Source organism: Amphiura filiformis, chromosome 10 (genome assembly GCF_039555335.1).
Source record: "Amphiura filiformis chromosome 10, Afil_fr2py, whole genome shotgun sequence".
In the NCBI taxonomy this organism is placed as follows: domain Eukaryota; kingdom Metazoa; phylum Echinodermata; class Ophiuroidea; order Amphilepidida; family Amphiuridae; genus Amphiura; species Amphiura filiformis.
In genome coordinates this window covers 8,002,552-8,025,015 of record NC_092637.1, presented here as the reverse complement: position 1 = coordinate 8,025,015, position 22,464 = coordinate 8,002,552, and the positions used below count along the sequence as shown (strand labels likewise).

Sequence of the window (22,464 nt, the reverse complement as noted above, 5' to 3'; positions counted from 1 at the left end):
TGTGGATATTGAGTTGTGTACTGGCAAACAACTTAGAGTACAACTTACATAAAATTCATCTTGAAATAACTATTGTCTAAATAATGCTCGACATATTTTGCTAAGGAACTGTGAAATAGTTATGGGCCCCAAATGACATGCCAAAAATTGTTTCCTCCTTCAGCCTGCGAAAAATTTCTTGGCCGTCAAACAATCCTAGCCCCTTAGCACATGCAAAATCTTTAGGAACCCAATTTGTCAACCCAATTTGTCAACCTAGATATATTGTGTATTATTGGAACATTTCGGCATTTCTTATTTTCTTTTATTTTATTTAAAAGTTGCCCCATAAATGTGTGCCAAAAATAGCCTGCCTGCCTCCTTTGACCTGCCAAAATTGCTTTCCCTCCCTTATGGCTTGCCCAAAACATTTCGCCTCACAATTTCACCCTCCCCAAGGCTCATACTAATTATACATCCCTTAGCAAGTTGCAGGAATTGAAACCATTTTTGTCCCTATCTACCGGACTACTGGATAAGGAGTGGAATATCCATGTTGCGTGTAACGTTACGGATGCATTCAGAAAAATCTTATGGTTGATGAACTGTAGACTATATTATATATATAAATGGGATGATTTGATGAACAACATAGTGATGAACAACATAGTGAAGAACAACATAGTGATGAACAATATAGTGATGAACAATATATTTTATTAAAATGCAAGAAAATGATTGATATACCTGTTAAATGTAATATGAAGTGTCATGCATTATTATACGCAAGTTATTATAGATAAAATTTATGAAAATTATATTCCTGATTCAAATTTCAAATTCAAAGTTTGAATTTCCATAATTAACACCCACCACCACAATCCCACCCCAGTTTCCCCACTCCAGAACAGAAGGTCATTTAAAGTTGAATTACATTACTGTTATATTAAAATATAACTTACCACAATTGAAATTAAATTGAGCATGTTTAGAACTTTAAAATTGGAGCCATGTTATCAAATAATGATCGAGCGTAACGCGAGTCACACACTAAGTTGGCCATTTTACCAAAATACCAAACTGAAATATACTTTCAAGGTCCCAGGTTCAAATACTATCATTTATATATGTGGAGACTTGTCTTAAAAACCTTTCTTATAATACTTTTAAGTACTTTTAAAATGTTTAAATTTAAAATGTTTGCTTCTGTAGTATAGCTGTAGTAATAGGTAATTACCTACAGTGTGGGCCAAAAACAACTTTACCCAATTTCAGAGGGTAGTTGCTCGAATTGTAGAAAAGCTATTCATGATATTGTTACATATTCTAAATGTATATCTTTCTAAAAGTATGTGATGAAGAAATGAAAGCAAAAGGAGCTAAATTAACAAAATGGTGCTAGTTTTACTTCCGATGGTCAAAATTCACTTTGTCCACACGTAATTCAATGTGATTTGTCCGATTGCTAAGAGTATAAAGCATACATATGCGTTAGGCATATATGTAATTAGTAAACACGTTTAGCTTGTCTTTGAAAAGTGATGATTGGTTTACAGGCATGAAAGAAATACAATCGATTTTAATCCTCATTTACTTGTCATGTACTCGAACTTCACTCCTGTCATTGACCAACAATTGGTATAATAAACTAGCATAAATATATTCACAAATTACAAGTTTACGTGATTTGATACATTGGGTCTGTAAGTACATGTAAAGAGAAAATGAATAACTCCTCTCCTTTTTCAATAATTTATATGACATTGATTGCGATTTTATCAAAAATGGATACATAATTGTCTTAGTGTCCACTTTTGTTGAAGCTAGTGGTACTGAAACCGTTGAACTAGCTTTTGATTTGTTAAATTAAATCTGAGAGAACCCCTCAAAGTCTGAAATTCTTAATACAGCATTTTGGAATGCTTTGAAACAGGAAAAGTTTGGCTTTGTATATGAAGTTATGCAGACAAATATTTTTCAATGTTAGGAGGGTGTAGTTTTTAGTCAATCTTTTATATCCTGATAATGAAACAAGCTGTACACGCCGTCGCAAATAATATATAGTTAATTCCCATAAATAATTGTTATTCCCGTCGAACATGCAAATGTTTTTCCATGTCACATTTTACACTTTTGGAAATTCATTCATTCATTCATTCATTCATTCATTCATTCATTCATTCATTTTTTCATTCATTCATTTATTCATCTTATCATATAAATGTAGTAAAAGGCTATAGATAACAATTCAAGTGTCCAGTGGTTGGGTACTAATTATTCGGGACACCCTGTTTGGTGAACTAACAATAGGCCATCAAAGCTCCACATTAGTTTTTTTTACCTTCACACGAATACTGTATCTCCAGATATTTGAAAGTCCCATAGCATGGATTACCAAATACATAATCGCTTGCCTGAATGTCACATGCTTCTTGCCCCTCACATCGTTGTCGAACAACATCCAGTGAATTGTCGGCAGCACAGTTAACTGTTCTAATGCGTCGGTCTGTACATATATCGGTTGTTTGACGGCCATATAATGCAGATGAAACAGAAATCCTTTGACCAGTGGGACATTCAAGATGAAAGTTACTACCTTCACAGACATAGTTATCTAAAAAGAGAAAGAGACAATAAATTAACATATTGTATAAAGAGTAGTAGATTTTCCCTGGTAGGGGCTTATGACTTTGGAAGTGATATGAATGTGCGGCTACTCTCAAATCGATATCAAGTTTGGTGTAAATGATGACTCAAAACATACCGTAAATTACCGATATTTCTGAAATGGTTAAGTTATATTTCACAACATAAGTCCGCCATTGCCAATATATGAAATAAAATATGTAACTGTACAGTTGTAAAATATGTAATTAATATTTTTTGTACATTACCATTACTGTGTATTGTTTCTGTAAATTGCATCTGAGGAAAAATAAATTATGTGATGTTATGTTATGTACACTTAATTGTACAATTTTTCAACAAATGCTTTTGTAGAAAAAGAAAATTTCTCAAAACTTTACTGGAATCAAGTGATACCTGAAATATAGGTCATGACGTCTTTATCATATAAAATAACGAATACACATATTTCTGTGGGTACCCAGGTTAGTCCATCTAGTGCCGTATGGCTGCAATAGTTTTCAACTCGCTCTATTTCATTCTTTTCATTTACTATATAAAAGTTTTGTCACCAAATTAGAAGTTTAGAATGTGCACTTGTTGTTCCTTTCCTTGAATCTGGATTCTTGCGAATCCAGATTACAGAAGGAGTGTGATGCGAGTACTAGCTTTATCAAAGAATCAATCTGGATTTGCAGGAGAGGTCCTGCCGTCATGAACAGAGACGAGGGGCCTACCATTTAAGTCACTTGTATGACCCTGTCCTCAAGACCACGCCCCAAAGGGATTGAGCTGTGTTACTACCAGCACAGAGGATTATGGGATACCAATTCTTCTGAAGAGTATGTCGTCCAAGACATACGAAACTGTCAGGTCAGTGTCAAAAATTTTGGTTTTGAAATATGCAAACCCAAATTATCGTACTCAACATGTTTTTAACCGAATTCTGTAATTTTAATCGCGTGCCAGATTGATTACCTGGTGGCAGAGCAATTGTTGGTGGGGCAGTGGTCATCCCATCTGGTGGCAGGACAGTTGTTGCTGCAGCAGTGGTCGTCACATCTGGTGGTAGAACGGTTGTCGTTGGAGCGGCAGTTATCACATCTGATGGCAGAGTGGTTGCCGCTAGAGTAGCGGTGGTCACACCTGGTGTTAGAGTGATGTAAGAAATAAGTTTAAAATAGTACAGTAGTAGATTTAAACAACAGTCACAAGACATTTTATCACTCACAGCCAAAAATGTCAGGAAATGATTCTTTGTATTATTTTATCATTTGCCACATGTCATATGATTAATAAACACCATGCCATGAAAGATGGGGTTTAGACCTAGACAAAAGTATTATACTGAATACAAAAGTCAAATATTCACCAGGTGTAACGGTTGTTGATAGTGTTATATAATAATATATACAATATAGATAATTCCGCAGGTAATCTCGTCGCATCTATTCATACATACTCCTTTTGTTCGCAAGTCCATCAATGCATAGAGATACCGCGTGTAGTTAATCCGATTATTATATCACTTCAACAGATAATATGTGTGTTTTGACAAAGGGAACTGTATTGTGTTGTAAACTCAGTAATCATTCTTTTGTCCACCTGTGTTTTCGCGGAAGGTATACAACGGGTGATGGAATGCAGTTTAAAATTTCCGCCAAGGCCGAATCATTTCACATTTTGGGTGCATTGTAGCCGAATGCGTGGATTTGGATTCCTCTATAGATAACATTTATGCAAATTATATTCCTGATTCAAATTTCAAATTCAACGTTTGAATTTCCATAATTAACACCCACCACCACAATCCCATCCCAGTTTCCCCACCCCAGAACAGAAGGTCATGTTTAAAGTTGAATAACATTACTCTTGTATAGTGTTAAAATATAACTTACCACAATGGAAATTAAATAGAGCATGTTTAAAGCTTTCAAAGTGGAGCCATGTTATCAAATAATGGTCGAGCTTAATGAGAGTGACACACTAAGTTTGCCATTTTAAAAATACCAAACTGAATATACTTTTAAGTATATTTCAGTTTGGTATTTTAAATGTTTAAAATTAAAATGTTTGTTTCTGTAGTATAGCTGTAGTAATAGGTAATTGCCTAGTGGTATCAACTTTTGTGTGCAGCCTCTTCTTGAGGAGGAATATTGAAAAAGTAAAAGCCTAATTTGGAAGGGGTAATTTTTCGTAACGCGAGTCATAACCACATTTTTTGCCAATAAATGTTACATAGAGTTATTCACAAATTACAAGTTTACGTGATTTGATACATTGGGTCAGTAAGTACATGGAAAGAGAAGATGAATAAATCAACTCCTTTTCAATTGTATTTATATGACATTGAATGTGCCAATTTTATCAAAAATGGATACATAATTGTCGTAGTGTCCACTTTTGTTGAAGCTAGTGGTACTGAAACCGTTGAACTAGCTTTTGATTTGTTAAATTAAATCTGAGAGAAACCCCTCAAATTCTGAAATTCTTAATACACCAATTTGGAATACTTTGAAACAGGAAAAGTTTGGGTTTGTATATGAAGTTATGCAGACAAATATTTTTCAATGTTAGCAGTGCCAGCAAACACAAAAACGTTTTTAAAACGTTTTAAATAAGTTATATTTTGGGTTTGGGTTTAGGTAAAAACGTTTTAATAACATTAAAATTTCGGGTTATATAACGGTCATGAAATCGTTTTAAAACGTTTTGTATGAAAACACACTACAACAATATTTTTAAAATGTTTTCGAAATGTCATTGTAAACTATTTTTGCAAACATTTTTGGCCAAATATTTTGTCAACACTAAAATAACATTATGTTAAAATATTTGCATCAGGCAAACACAAAAATGTTCTTTAAATGTTTTTTACAAAACGTTTTAATAACATTTAAATGTCGGGTTATATAAAGGTCATGAAAACATTTTTAAAACGTTATTGTAAATATTTTGGGCAAACATTTTTGGCAAAATATTTTTCAACTCCAAAATAACATTCTGTTTAGAATGATTTGCACCAAGTTTTCAAAAATGTTTTTGGAATGTTATTAAAACGTTTTTATACCATTAATATAACCCGACATTTAAATGTTTTCTATAAAACATTTGTGTTTGTTGTGCAGTAAATTATGAACAAATGTTTTTTAATATTATGAAAGCGTTTTATACAATTAATGTACCCTTTATATAACCCGACATTTAAACGTTTTCTGACAACCTTTTATAACCTTTTGCGAATGATGTCGAAAACGTTTTGTGTTTGCTGGGTGGTGTCGTTTTTAGTCAATCTTTTATATCCTGATAATGAAACACGCTTTACACGCCATCGCAAAAACATATATACTTAATTCCCATAAATAATTGTTATTCCCGTCGAACATGCAAATGTTTTTCCATGTCACATTTTACACTTTTTGGAAATTCATTCATTCATTCATTCATTCATTCATTCATTCATTCATTCATTCATTCATTCATTCATCTTATCATATAAATGTAGTAAAAGGCTATAGATAACAATTCAAGTGTCCAATGGTTGGGTACTAATTATTTGGGACACCATAGTGAACTAACAATAGGCCATCAAAGCTCCACATTAGTTTTTTTACCTTCACACGAATACTGTATCTCCAGATATTTGAAAGTCCCATAGCATGGATTACCAAATACATAATTGCTTGCCTGGATGTCACATGCTTCTTGCCCCTCACATCGTTGTCGAACAACATCCAGTGAATTGTCGGAAGCACAGTTAACTGTTCTAATGGGTCCTCTACATATATCGGTTGTTTGACGGCCATATAATGCAGATGAAACAGAAATCCTTTGACCAGTGGGACATTCAAGATGAAAGTTACTACCTTCACAGACGTAGTTATCTAAAAAGAGAAAGAGACAATAAATTAACATATTGTATAAAGAGTAGTAGATTTTCTCTGGTAGGGGCTTATGACTTTGGAAGTGATATGAATGTGCGGCTACTCTCAAATGGATATCAAGTTTGGTGTAAATGATGACTCAAAACATACCGTAAATTACCGATATTTCTGAAATGGTTAAGCTATATTTCACAACATAAGTCCGCCATTGCCAATATATGAAATAAAATATGTAACTGTATAGTTGTAAAATATGTAATTAATATTTTTTTACATTACTATTACTGTGTATTGTTTCTGTAAATTGCATCTGAGGAAAAATAAATTATGCGATGTTATGTTATGTTATGTTATGTTATGTTATGTTATGTTATGTTATGTTATGTTATCAGCACTGTCACTGAAGTAATCAAATTTCCAGACTTCAGGAATACATATTTTTCCATTAGACAATTTATAGCCATATTCAGTACACTCAACTGTAAAGTAGGAAATGAATCTGTGAAATAAAACCATCCGTTTACGCTACACTTAATTGTACAATTGTTCAACAAATGCTTTTGTAGAAAAAGAACATTTCTCAAAACACTTTACTCATTAGGAAATGAAGTTGGAGAAAACCTTCTGTTAATAAAATACTATGCTGAGCCACCAGCCTGGGTGGCTCACGCTCCAGTAATTTCAGATGATTGAGCTCAGTAATACATCAAAGAATGTCTTCCAATTCATGAAAACAAATAGATAATCAGCTTATCGGATTAAAAGCTTAGAAGGAAGGTCTTGCTGCTCAGCGAGTGTTTGTAATTATCAGAAGGTTTTCTCCAAATTCATTCTCTAATGTGGAATCAAGTGATACCAGAAATATAGGTCATGATTTCTTTGTCATATAAAATAACGGATACACATATTTCTGTGGGTAACCAGGCTAGATACTCCATCTAGTGCCGTATGGCTGCAATGGTTTTCAACTCGCTATATTTCATTCTTTTCATTTACTATATAAAAGTTTTTTCACTAAAGTAGAAGTTTAGAATGTGCTTTCCTTTCCTAGAATCGGATTCTTGCGAATCCAGATTACAGAAGGAGTGTGATGCGAGTACTCGCTTCATCAAAGAATCAATCTGGATTCGCAAGAGAGGCCCTGCCGTTATGAACAGAGACGAGGGCCTATAAGTCACGTGTATGACCCTGTCCTCAAGACCACGCCCCAAGGGATGGAGCGGTGTTACTACCAGCACAGAGGATTATGGGATACCAATTCTTCTGAAGAGTATGTCGCCGAAGACATACGAAACTGTCAGGTTAGTGTCAAACATTTTGATTTTGAAATATGAAAACTCCCAATTATCGTACTCAACATGTTTTTAACGGAATTCTGTAATTTTAATCACGTGCCAGATTGATTACCTGGTGGCAGAGCATTTGTTGGTGGGGCAGTGGTCATCCCATCTGGTGGCAGGACAGTTGTTGACGGAGTGTTGGTCATCAAATCTGGTAGTACAGCGGTTGTCGCTGGAGCTGGAGTAATTTACAATGATTTTTTTTTTTGAATATCAGCTGTAGTATTTTTTCCATCGATTTAAAAAATTTAATATATGAGAAAAAACATTTCTTTTTTGTGATAGGGCTGTTTGATACGTAGCTTATCAAAATAAAAAATGACAAATTTGGAAACATGTAACACAAGTCACAAAAGAACAACCGCCTGACTATAACTCATAAGTATTTCATAAAGATTTTTGGTTCGCTGCAATACGCGGATTTCGGGTTTCTCTACCGGAAGTTAATTTGTGCCGAAATTCCTTCCCACAATGCAATAAGCTTTTTGCATAACAATAGATACAGCTCGGAGGTTAATCAATATTCTTTGTTATGCAATACGCATATTGCATTTGGGAAGGAATTTCGGCACAAATTGACTTCCGGTAAAGAAACCCTAAATCCGCGTATTATACCACCAGAGAGAGACTATTCAAAATTGTAACGCGAGTCACAGTGTAATGCGAGTCACGATATTATAATGAGTGTCGCATGTACATGTATTATACTGTACAGTAGGGCTTGAAAGCTGGAAAATAACACTGCCCTAGCTTGTCTGCGACACTGTGCATGTAGGCATGAAAATAGTCAGGTTCTTTTTTAGTATTATCAAGAGATACCTCTTTGTGGTTGGCATTCTCTGTTTTCAAAAGAAATGTGTTAGACATGCACTTTTTTGAATGTCCGAATGTCGACCGGTGTCCTGCTGACGTTTACCTCTACAAAATAACACTCACTATGTCCAAGCAAATAAAAGAGTATTTTACATATCGTAATATTTATAATTATGTAACTGTTTTAAACCTACATTTCAGTTTTGGATATCAGCAACTTTAATACAAAATGGTCAAAAAACTTCCCTATATTGGATATTATAAACACAGACCCTTGACCTCCTTAGGGTCTGTGTAATAAAGCAGTACTGTACCTATACCCGAACTTGTAATAGATGAAAATATATTCGGTTGAGAGCCCCCGAATAAGAATATATTGATGTTCTTTGCGTTACGTAATAGTATGATTATTCCTGTGTGGGAGAGTGCGTGAGTAACCTCACTTCAGGTTCGGTTTCTATCACGGCAACACGTTCTATTCTGTTGCGCAGTTGTTTTTCCCGCTGATTTACACTACAAAGGTTTTCCATAGTTGACTGTTTTTATGGCGATATCATCTGTATATTTCATTAAATGTGCAGCATTTCTGTATTTTGCAAGTACGCAAGGTGTACATCCACAGAGCTAGCGCTATATTTATAGTGTTTTTCCTGAACATTGCGATGAGTTTCTTGGTTCATCATTGTAGGCCTACTCAGAAGCGGCTGGAAGAAGACGCTCCGATTTCACGTGATTAAGTTAAGTAGTTCGATATCCCTGTATTTTAAATTGGGATCATAGTATCGTAATTATTTTAATAGCAGTAATTACTGGTGTATCTGTATTATTTAAACCGTTATTATGAGCTATTATGGCTCGACAGTAGTTGGAGATCAGTTGTTATGGAGCAACTACTTGCATTCCTATGGTTAATTTAGGTTTATTTTCGATCAGATTTCAAGGAGTAGGTATATATCATTAGTTACAAAAATCTCAGTTAACAAACACGATGCATGATGATGTGTACGTTAATCGACATAACAGGCGATTTGTAGTAACAAGAAAGTCAAGATAAGGCGAGAAGGGATAAGAAGTCGGTAATATTCCGTAATAATATAGGTTTGCCCGGCGCTGTTCGGAAAAAATGCATGTACTATTCGCATTCACCACTGAGATGCCAGGTAGGTCTCACATCAGCATCAATAATGCATTTAAGAGTTCTGATTTTCATTCATGATTGTTGGTTTTATCTTCCATACAGTATACAAGACGACAGATAGCTGTTTGTACACAATGAAGAATGAGATGGTGGAATTAACAGCGTGATCTTTATCACCGAGTGTTGATTACGAAGCTAACGAAGCAAAGACGGAACAATGTTCCGGGGACTGAGCAAGTTAAGTGAATGATTATAATTTACATAATCACTGATGTGTTCTTGCATCAATCATTTTAGTCACTCTTGTAGAGATCAATAATTTATTAAATACGTTTTAATCTGGATTGATCAAATTCTAAGTGGAATCCAATATTAAGAGGTGAGTTAACCAAAGAAATGATTGTTTTAGGACTTGGAAAAATATCACAGTAGTAGATTTTAGAAGTGTAGGCGGTAGTTTTTATACCCGATCTGTTAGATATTGTTTTTATTATTTTGTGCTAGAATGCGATGAGTTTCAGAATCTAATTAGTGTTTTGATGAGTCAAACATTTTTTCAATAAGGATCGCATACCTTAGACCATGTTCCTAGTTTTTATAATAAAATTCCAAGTTTTGTTTGTTTTGTTTGTTTGTTTAAACGGTCGATCTGTGTGGAGACACGCTTGGGTCCTTTAAGTTGGATTCTAGATTTAGACGGTATAGATGTGTTCTCTTTTGATCATGATGGTCATCATATTCAAATAAAGTAAAAATTGTTAGCATCACCAATAAGCTTAATTCCTACGGTGATAGTCAATCCGATAAAAATTGGTTGTTCAGGGACTTTGATTTGCCCCTAGTGGTATTCGGTACCAAATGGACTTAAATATGTCCCGGTGATTATACTAGAGTTACAGGAATCCTGGTAATTCAGGAAATGCAATATTTCATTGGAAATTATGTTTCAGCCTCGTAGAAGGGTCAATGCTAAATTTGTAAAACAAAGAAATAGGCAGAGGTGTATTCCTCGGATTAGTTAACAGCCCGGTGTTAACAGGTAAGCCACATTAGCTGGCATACAATCTACATAATGTATTGACACGAATTTAATGATAAATATTGCTGTCTTGTTTCTGGTGAGTAGATCTGTAAAGTTGTTGTTTTTTACTATGCTGTCAGAAAGCAAGTTTTTCAAAACAGTTTGGAAGGGTGTTTGGTCATTGTATAAAGGCGGAAGTGTAAATGCTCTCGAGCAGCAGGTTTACCCAAACAGTTTGGACGAGTATTTTGTCATGGCATAATGGCAATAGTAATGCTGTCAGACAGCAAGTTTTCCTTCCAGCCAGTTTGGTAGGGTGTTTGGTAATGGCCTAATGGCAAAAGTAATGTTCTTAGGCAGCAGGTTTATCCACACAGTTTGGATGAGTGTTTTGCCGGGGTGTTTTGTCATGGTCTAATGGCAATAGTAATGATGTCGGACGGCAGATTTTCCCAAACAGTTTGGATCAGTGTTTTGTCATGGTTTTCGGCAAAATTATTGCTGTCAGACATGTCATACAGCCGATGTTGTTATCCAATCACTATTGGATACCGAGATAAGCTCAATCAGTTGACGAGTTTTTAGTAATCATATTATATCGATGCTCTCAGACAGCAGGTCGTTATCAGAAAACAGAAATAACAGGTAGGCCTATGTGAAGTATAAGCGGTTTATACTGATTGTATGACTTCTGATCCTCGTTTTTGGGTTGGTTTTCAGCATAATTGTCAAAGAAGACACACAGTGTAATTTTACTGTAACCAAAATTCTTATAAAATAAATTAACAGTTGGGCTCTATGACCGGTGGTCACTTGATATGAGTTTATATAGTGGTGCAGACTATTAAGCCATTATATTAGTAGCACAGTGTCATTTAGGACTGGTTGTCATTTTGTAAAATAGATTTACACATTTTTGAATGATATTGTGATATAGTCCTATGCAACAATATTGTGACTGGTTGTCCTTGGATAGGGCAATTAAGTCCGATATTTTGGCTCTTTTCTTTTTCTTTGGTAAGATATTTAATAATGGTTTAAACTGACAGAAAAGATAGATTTTAATATGGCATTATTTTAGTGGCTAAATGCTATAATACTAGACAGGTATGAATGGTTGTTATTTAGTATCATAAGATGCTAGTGGCTTATACTTTCATTTAAAGCAGATTGCGGTCATTTGGTAAGATATTAGTGGCCCAGTGCAGATATCCTGGCCATGACTTCTCAGTTACTATGGTAAGATATTGATCATAATAATGGTAGGCCCTAACGGTAAACAGGATTGGCTCTTTGGCTGGTCGTTATTCGATATAGCAAGATATTGTAGTGGCAGAAAAGACGGGTAATATCTTCATATGAATGGCTGCCATCTACTAATGGTTGTGGCTTAGGCCTAGTGCCATGTAAGGCAGATGGAGTCTCGATCATTTGGTATTCTTGTCTGAGATTATTATAGTGTCGTAGTCCAGATAATATTAAGGTTATGACTTCAATTCTATTATGCTAAGATATTGATATCAATAATGGTGTGTTCACAATCAAGACGAGCTCTATATGGCTAATCGTCATTCAGTATGGCAAGGTAAGTTAGAGACATAGATCCTGTCATGTACTCATGTTAGTGGCATCTAGTCCGAGATAAGGCAGGAGGCCGGTAGTCATACAGTATGACGGGTTATTATGACAATGTGCTTTATAAGGCAGGTATTGTGACCCACTTGTCATATAAATTCATTCAAGATGATATAATGGATCAATGCTATATAAGTCGTGTAATATGATTGGTTGTCATACAGTAGTCTATGTCAACGTTTTAGTGCCTAAGGGAGTTTCGTTTTGCGCATAATAGCGTCAGAGAAAGGACTTTTTTTAAAGGATTAAGGAGCAAAGATTGATATTCATTTCCAAATTTCAAGCAGGTTGGTATATGGTTCGTCAAAAATGTTAAGATCGGGTCATTATCCTGGATTGTCATTAATTGATATCTTAGAAGTTGTCATACTTTGCAATTAGAGCTACAACTGTTCGTTAATAGTGTACATTTCTAATATGTCGTTTTATTATTTCTTTTTAAGAATCTTCTATATTTAATAGAAGTTCCCTTATGCAAACTTTTGGTTTGTCAGTTCTGAGCTCTTAGCATGGCATATGGTCCACATAAGGCAGAAGACTGGTCTTCATTCAGTATATGTGGTATTATGGCAAAGTGTCATATAGACAAGTATTAAGGCGCAGTGTCATATAGTTTGTCAAGATAATATTGGTCATAGTGTCATATCAGGCAGTATGATTGATCGAGCTGAATTTCTTATTTCTGACAATAATTTCAGTCATGACAATTCCGATCTGAAGATTTTGAAATTTGATTTTATTATCTTCATCACTCGGAGGGATTAGGAGTTCTCATCCCAATAATTCATGAGTTGGGTTGTGTTTTTCTGCATGGTAAGGATTGTAGACTCAAAGTCGCAAAATTTGCATTTACGACATTATTAAGTTTCTCACAGATTTGTGTATTTTTTTGCAGATATGTATGTGCGGAAGACTTGCAGATGTTACTGTGAAGCATGGCGATTCGAGGATTGCAATATGGACATTTCTTAATTTAATAATAGGCCCATTCCATTTTCACAAATTTGATTTGGGTTAATCTAAGTATTAATCAAAGCGACTAACCAGATTGGCATTTTTGGCTCATATGTAAAGTTTAGTAAAGAGTGACGACTCTGATGTGGTTCCAACTGTTGGAATGCACGGTGGATTTGACTTCCACGATTATGGTATTTTTTGCCAGCAGCCCTGACTTTGGACTTCATAGCATGGCACAGTGTGTGCTTCTCGTTTGGCAGCAATAAACCGACACCAAAATGCTATATTTGTTGTGTGATGTATGGATAGTCATAGTAAGGGTTTAGCAAAGAAATGAAAATATATTCGGTTGAGAGCCCCCGAATAAGAATATATTGATGTTCTTTGCGTTACGTAATAGTATGACTATACCTGTGTGGGAGAGTGCGTGAGTAACCTCACTTCAGGTTCGGTTTCTATCACGGCAACACGTTCTATTCTGTTGCGCAGTTGAATTTAAGTAGTGTGTGTCAAGTTGCTTCTTCTCAGAAGCATGATTGTTTAGAATCATTAGTAAATATTTTATTAAAGCCAGTTTTAGTCTCGGGTGGGATTTTGGTCGATTAAGACTGTTTATAGCGGGAAGGAAGGAATCAACACCACGTTGGCATGGGATAGCCTAGGCAGGAGCCAAGTACTATGCCCTCAGATTTTTCTTGTTCAACAAAAATAAAAAATAAGAAATAAAAAATTGCGTTCAAGTTTTTTGAGGTTGCGCAGCCCCTAGTTATCACGTTGATTCCTGTGGTAGGCTGCCCTATTGTATTAGCGTAGGCATGATATCCTAGTTCTGTATAGCATGGCACAGTGTGTGCTTCTCGTTTGGCAGCAATAAACCGACACCAAAATGCTATATTTGTTGTGTGTATGTTGTGTGATGTATGGATAGTCATAGTAAGGGTTTAGCAAAGAATACAATATGTGGATATTGAGTTGTGTACTGGCAAACAACTTAGAGTACAACTTACATAAAATTCATCTTGAAATAACTATTGTCTAAATAATGCTCGACATATTTTGCTAAGGAACTGTGAAATAGTTATGGGCCCCCAAATGACATGCCAAAAATTGTTTCCCTCCTTCAGCCTGCGAAAAATTTCTTGGCCTGTCAAACAATCCTAGCCCCTTAGCACATGCAAAATCTTTAGGAACCCAATTTGTCAACCCAATTTGTCAACCTAGATATATTGTGTATTATTGGAACATTTCGGCATTTCTTATTTTATTTTATTTTATTTAAAAGTTGCCCCATAAATGTGTGCCAAAAATAGCCTGCCTGCCTCCTTTGACCTGCCAAAATTGCTTTCCCTCCCTTATGGCTTGCCCAAAACATTTCGCCTCACAATTTTACCCTCCCCAAGGCTCATACTAATTATACATCCCTTAGCAAGTTGCAGGAATTGAAACCATTTTTGTCCCTATCTACCGGACTACTGGATAAGGAGTGGAATATCCATGTTGCGTGTAACGTTACGGATGCATTCAGAAAAATCTTATGGTTGATGAACTGTAGACTATATTATATATATAAATGGGATGATTTGATGAACAACATAGTGATGAACAACATAGTGAAGAACAACATAGTGATGAACAATATAGTGATGAACAATATATTTTATTAAAATGCAAGAAAATGATTGATATACCTGTTAAATGTAATATGAAGTGTCATGCATTATTATACGCAAGTTATTATAGATAAAATTTATGAAAATTATATTCCTGATTCAAATTTCAAATTCAAAGTTTGAATTTCCATAATTAACACCCACCACCACCACAATCCCACCCCAGTTTCCCCACTCCAGAACAGAAGGTCATTTAAAGTTGAATTACATTACTGTTATATTAAAATATAACTTACCACAATTGAAATTAAATTGAGCATGTTTAGAACTTTAAAATTGGAGCCATGTTATCAAATAATGATCGAGCGTAACGCGAGTCACACACTAAGTTGGCCATTTTACCAAAATACCAAACTGAAATATACTTTCAAGGTCCCAGGTTCAAATACTATCATTTATATATGTGGAGACTTGTCTTAGAGGCCTTGCTTATGCTACTTTTAAGTACTTTTAAAATGTTTAAATTTAAAATGTTTGCTTCTGTATTATAGCTGTAGTAATAGGTAATTACCTACAGTGTGGGCCAAAACAACTTTACCCAATTTCAGAGGGTAGTTGCTCGAATTGTAGAAAAGCTATTCATGATATTGTTACATATTCTAAATGTATATCTTTCTAAAAGTATGTGATGAAGAAATGAAAGCAAAAGGAGCTAAATTAACAAAATGGTGCTAGTTTTACTTCCGATGGTCAAAATTCACTTTGTCCACACGTAATTCAATGTGATTTGTCCGATTGCTGCTAAGAGTATAAAGCATACATATGCGTTAGGCATATATGTAATTAGTAAACACGTTTAGCTTGTCTTTGAAAAGTGATGATTGGTTTACAGGCATGAAAGAAATACAATCGATTTTAATCCCCATTTACTTGTCATGTACTCGAACTTCACTCCTGTCATTGACCAACAATTGGTATAATAAATTAGCATAAATATATTCACAAATTACAAGTTTACGTGATTTGATACATTGGGTCTGTAAGTACACATGTAAAGAAAATGAATAACTCCTCTCCTTTTTCAATAATTTATATGACATTGATTGCGATTTTATCAAAATGGATACATAATTGTCTTAGTGTCCACTTTTGTTGAAGCTAGTGGTACTGAAACCGTTGAACTAGCTTTTGATTTGTTAAATTAAATCTGAGAGAAACCCCTCAAATTCTGAAATTCTTAATACAGCATTTTGGAATGCTTTGAAACAGGAAAAGTTTGGCTTTGTATATGAAGTTATGCAGACAAATATTTTTCAATGTTAGGAGGGGTGTAGTTTATATCCTGATAATGAAACAAGCTGTACACGCCGTCGCAAATAATATATAGTTAATTCCATAAATAATTGTTATTCCGTCGAACATGCAAATGTTTTTCCATGTCACATTTTACACTTTTGGAAATTCATTCATTCATTCATTCATTCATTCATTCATTCATTCATTCATTCATTCATTCATTCATTTTTTCATTCATTCATTTATTCATCTTATCATATAAATGTAGTAAAAGGCTATAGATAACAATTCAAGTGTCCAGTGGTTGGGTACTAATTATTCGGGACACCCTGTTTGGTGAACTAACAATAGGCCATCAAAGCTCCACATTAGTTTTTTTACCTTCACACGAATACTGTATCTCCAGATATTTGAAAGTCCCATAGCATGGATTACCAAATACATAATCGCTTGCCTGAATGTCACATGCTTCTTGCCCCTCACATCGTTGTCGAACAACATCCAGTGAATTGTCGGAAGCACAGTTAACTGTTCTAATGGGTCCTCTACATATATCGGCTGTTTGACGGCCATATAATGCAGATGAAACAGAAATCCTTTGACCAGTGGGACATTCAAGATGAAAGTTACTACCTTCACAGACGTAGTTATCTAAAAAGAGAAAGAGACAATAAATTAACATATTGTATAAAGAGTAGTAGATTTTCCCTGGTAGGGGCTTATGACTTTGGAAGTGATATGAATGTGCGGCTACTCTCAAATCGATATCAAGTTTGGTGTAAATGATGACTCAAAACATACCGTAAATTACCGATATTTCTGAAATGGTTAAGTTATATTTCACAACATAAGTCCGCCATTGCCAATATATGAAATAAAATATGTAACTGTACAGTTGTAAAATATGTAATTAATATTTTTTGTACATTACCATTACTGTGTATTGTTTCTGTAAATTGCATCTGAGGAAAAATAAATTATGTGATGTTATGTTATGTACACTTAATTGTACAATTTTTCAACAAATGCTTTTGTAGAAAAAGAAAATTTCTCAAAACTTTACTGGAATCAAGTGATACCTGAAATATAGGTCATGACGTCTTTATCATATAAAATAACGAATACACATATTTCTGTGGGTACCCAGGTTAGATAGTCCATCTAGTGCCGTATGGCTGCAATAGTTTTCAACTAGCTATATTTCATTCTTTTCATTTACTATATAAAAGTTTTGTCACCAAATTAGAAGTTTAGAATGTGCACTTGTTGTTCCTTTCCTTGAATCTGGATTCTTGCGAATCCAGATTACAGAAGGAGTGTGATGCGAGTACTAGCTTTATCAAAGAATCAATCTGGATTTGCAGGAGAGGTCCTGCCGTCATGAACAGAGACGAGGGGCCTACCATTTAAGTCACTTGTATGACCCTGTCCTCAAGACCACGCCCCAAAGGGATTGAGCTGTGTTACTACCAGCACAGAGGATTATGGGATACCAATTCTTCTGAAGAGTATGTCGTCCAAGACATACGAAACTGTCAGGTCAGTGTCAAAATTTTGGTTTTGAAATATGCAAACTCCAAATTATCGTACTCAACATGTTTTTAACCGAATTCTGTAATTTTAATCGCGTGCCAGATTGATTACCTGGTGGCAGAGCAATTGTTGGTGGGGCAGTGGTCATCCCATCTGGTGGCAGGACAGTTGTTGCTGCAGCAGTGGTCGTCACATCTGGTGGTAGAACGGTTGTCGTTGGAGCGGCAGTTATCACATCTGATGGCAGAGTGGTTGCCGCTAGAGTAGCGGTGGTCACACCTGGTGTTAGAGTGATGTAAGAAATAAGTTTAAAATAGTACAGTAGTAGATTTAAACAACAGTCACAAGACATTTTATCACTCACAGCCAAAAATGTCAGGAAATGATTCTTTGTATTATTTTACCATTTGCCACATATCATATGATTAGTAAACACCATGCCATGAAAGATGGGGTTTAGACCTAGACAAAAGTATTATACTGAATACAAAGGTCAAATATTCACCAGGTGTAATGGTTGTTGATAGTGTCATTATTGGTGCTTCAGTAGTGTGGCTACACTTCAAAGATGTAAATGGAATTTGTGTATTAATTAATGCTCTGCCTGCTAGCCATGCGCTTCAACGGAAAAAGTTGAAGTTTTGACATTTTTCTCAAAATATCAAGAGCTATCTTAAGAACTACTCAGCCAATACTAGGCTTGTTTTTACTCTTGTTAATGCAATTTTCATGCTGATTCCAAATATGGTCACGAAAATTTACATTTCTGAAATTTTTAATTAAAAAAAGAAAAATTGAAACATATCGTCTGCAGTCGACACCCGCGTGAAGAGAGTTAACAAGTATACAGGAAATCAAGTGTCAGCTATTAAAAAAAGTTAACGCATAGGCCTGTTATGTACAGAATACAAAGTCAACCATATTCACCTGGCTCTGTGGTTGTTGATAGTTCCATGGGTGTTGTCATCATTGGTGTTTCAGTAGTTTGACTACATAAATCTTCGTCACTGCCATCCATGCAATCTGTATAGCCATCACAAACCCAATCAGCACGGATACATCCACCATCAGTGCACATGAATTCACATGCACAATCAGCCTCATCACTATTGTCATCACAGTCGCGATCAAAGTAATCACATCTATAATATTCTGGAATACATTGTTGTCCATCAGCACACATGTATTCATCTTCAGCACACACAACTGTAAGTGAGAAAACAGACTCTAAAATAAAACCATCCGTTTACACTATAAAGGTGAATGGAATTTGTGTATTAACAAGTATACGGGAAATCAAGTGTCAACTATTAAAAAGTACATATTATGATGTCATACTAGTAGGCACATTCTCCGATTAAGTGTTCAAAAAGCCAAATCTGTGTCGCCCATAGTTTCAAGTCGTATTCAGACTTGTTTCGTCAGAATGACTTTTATTAATAGAACTAATACTTAGGAGTTGCTTTATAAAATGTGTGGGGCTAGAGGTTGTAACATGCCTAGAAAGTATAAAACAATAAAGCTGATTGTGCATATCCATTGTTTTCCTCCATGTCGCCAGCCAAGGTGCGTTCCGTATAATGTGTCCCTGTTCGCTATACATGCGCGCATAATAATGGATTATAGGTACTTTTCATTAGCTGGTATCATGCCCTATTATAAAGTATAAAACATCACAACGCAGGTTATTAAATTATTCCAACAGGTCTTTGAGACTATGTCGCCAATATTGTTCACAGATACGTTACCATATTTCTAATGGATAGCAATCTGTCAAAATAACTAGCTATATGAATGTTCTCATATGTGATGGATCAGGCAGGCTCCATAGTTATATTATATATGTGGCACATAACACAATGGTTTCAAAGTAAAAAAATCAGGTCTATTAATGGCAAAAATCCTGACGTTACGTTCATGTCGTCACAGGTACGTTACCTAAATTCTACTCCCTCGGAAAAAACGCTGTGATAAATGAAGCCAAATACCATAACATACTTTTATACATTGGGTGAGGACTGCTCAAATATGGGTATTAAGTCAGTACGTTTTACACTTGCACGATTAAGACAAAAGTGTGAAAGGGCTTCACAGATACGTTACCACTGATACGTTACCCCCAATGCGTACAAGTAATATTGCTCAAAAATGAAGTATTGTTGAAAAATCACCCATGCATTGTTTTGTGCTCTGAAACTATGAACGTTTACGATTCTGAATGATTTTCATGAATTCTTCGTGGTTGGAATTTTGCAATTCCCGAGACCAAACTTGAACGCTTTATCGGAGAATGTGCCAGTATTCAATCAAATTAACGTATAATAGTATACAGAATACAAAAGCCGAATATATTCTTGGTGCTATGGTTGTTGATAATTTCTTGGGCCTTGTCATCATTATTATTATGTGTCAGTAGTTTCACCACATAATTCTTCATCACTGCCATCAATACAATCTGTGTTGTCATCACAAACCTGATCAGCAGTAATGCATCCTTAGTCTTCAGATTACACTCACAATCAATCTCATCACTATTGTTGCAGCAGCACATCACATCTGTCTCCTTTAATCACCAATGAATTACATGTTTTACTTGGATATACTGATATCAACATACTAACGTCCAGCATTCTTCTCCAGAGGCACATCTCAGCAGCAAGCACCCGGCCAGTCCAGCCCTTACAAACAAAGGACTACAAAAAACACCAGTATTTTTGACAGTTTCATTTTCAGCTCATTTCACAGATCCTGAAAATCAACCATACCTCGCGCAATTTGCACTGGATGTTCTCAGCCCAACTTGAAGTGGTTGACCTGTTCAAAATCCTCTCCATCTATTGTGATGTTGCTCTCCTTTCCCTCTGCCTCTGCAACCAGAAGCTTTGTTTTCTTCACATTGAGTTTCAATTCATGTCTTTGCCAGTTACATCTATTGCTGTCGCCAATCTTTCTATGTCCTCCACCGATGCCTCGAGGAGTACGGCGCCGTCTGCACATCGGAGGTTTGAAAGACATCAAAACACATTTTGTACTTTTTTGGGAACAATTTCTCAATTCAACTTATATTCACTCCACCCAACAGGACATATATGTACTAGTAGTCTACATGACATTGTATCCCCATTTCGACATGAATTTCGCGTAATCATCATTTCTGTCATTTGATGAAGCCATATCTGTGACAGAGACTTATTACGGGCGCCAAAAATAATAATCGTGTTGTCACCAGTAGTGGTGCCAGGCTGGGATGGTGTAGAGTTCCCACAATACAACCTCTCTAACAGAGCTTGTATCCGGTGCACTAAAACAGCCATATTACGCCCAAATGACGTAGGCTACGCCCAAATGACGTAGGCTAATGAAAACACCGTCAATTATTGTGTTCAATTTAACCACCTTACTTGGAGGCAGTGATTGGTAATATTGTTTTTGCTCTTACAAAATACTGTTACGAGTCGTAATGACTCAAGGCATAAAACATCTTTTACCCAAATTCACTTCAGAATGTACATGTTCACGTAACCGCCTTCAACTCATTTGCTTAATTTTGGATACCAGGATCGTATTCTGATTCGTTGAACCTTCTAATTAGCTTTTGGATACCTCCATATTTGGTATTACCTAATTAATTATTTTATAATACCTCTACGTTGTTTATACAGTGAAGTCATTAGAGCTGGTCACTTCGTCAAACATCCGACGAACGAACATTTGCACTTTTCTTTCCATTACTGTTATATTGTGAAAACCATATAACAACACGTTTATGTTGTCGATATAAACACACCAAAAATGTTTATATTGGCAACATAAACGCGTTGTTGATAACACTTAATAAACACTTCAACGCGATGTAGTGTTTATCAATTTATTAATCCAATTATTGTTTTGATAATGTAGCTCTGTCGTACTTTGTCCGATTTTAATTGAATCTTGCTACAATAATCACCAATCAATCCCAACACATGCCACGTAATAATGATCGGGTCAAAGGTCATTTGAGGGTCACAAGGGTGAAAATGTGATTTTAACATATCCGTATAAATGCGTTTAAGTGTTTACGTTTGTTTTAGAGTAAATTTATATTAGAATTTTGATTTCCTTTCACATTTAACCAATAATCCGATAAAATTAGAATCTACCTGATATTCCGCTTCATATGTTTCATAAGAAGAATGTGATGATCCTTGATATTTAGATTAGATTAGTTAAATTTAGAAAATACCTAGTAAATCCCTCCTGGTCTTTCCGATAATGAGCTAGACAACCGAAAACCCAGTATAATGGAGCATAATAATCCACCCATTGTAATGGTAAATGATGCTAAAAACAAAATGAACATAATTATGAAGGGGTTACTTTTACCATATGATGAAAACTAGAAACTACCTGGTGCTGTTCCTGGACGGTCACCTCTACCTTGTCCTGCTGCTTGAAGCCAGTATTGAGAGCTAGACAAAAGAAAACCGAGTATAATGGAGCATAATAATCCATCCATCGTCCTGTAAATGATAATAACACACAAAAGAATGAGCATACTTATAAGATGAAATCAAATTAATTGTGTCTGAAGGATAGCAGAGCAGTTCGCCGGCTTCATTGTATTGTGGCGTAAGGTAATTTTTATTATTCT

General features: G+C 35.3%; 1 protein-coding gene and 1 long non-coding RNA gene across 2 annotated transcripts in view; one reads left to right on the top strand and one right to left on the bottom strand.

The window, feature by feature from the left end:
* Positions 1-22,464, bottom strand: part of LOC140163340 (uncharacterized) — a 104,609-nt gene that overhangs the window by 75,350 nt on the left and 6,795 nt on the right. The window contains exons 2-9 of the mRNA XM_072186738.1: positions 22,221-22,333; positions 18,759-19,037; positions 17,943-18,110; positions 16,680-16,949; positions 7,896-8,006; positions 6,219-6,488; positions 3,583-3,750; positions 2,321-2,593 (exon numbers count right to left, since the gene is read on the bottom strand). Of these exons, the coding sequence (XP_072042839.1) occupies positions 2,321-2,593; positions 3,583-3,750; positions 6,219-6,488; positions 7,896-8,006; positions 16,680-16,949; positions 17,943-18,110; positions 18,759-19,037; positions 22,221-22,329 (1,648 nt within the window). The 5' untranslated portion in view covers positions 22,330-22,333. The remainder of the gene's footprint in view (positions 1-2,320; positions 2,594-3,582; positions 3,751-6,218; positions 6,489-7,895; positions 8,007-16,679; positions 16,950-17,942; positions 18,111-18,758; positions 19,038-22,220; positions 22,334-22,464) is intronic.
* Positions 9,628-14,284, top strand: LOC140162459 (uncharacterized). Its single transcript, XR_011860293.1, has 2 exons — positions 9,628-10,016; positions 13,331-14,284. It is a non-coding gene; the product is annotated as an uncharacterized lncRNA (long non-coding RNA).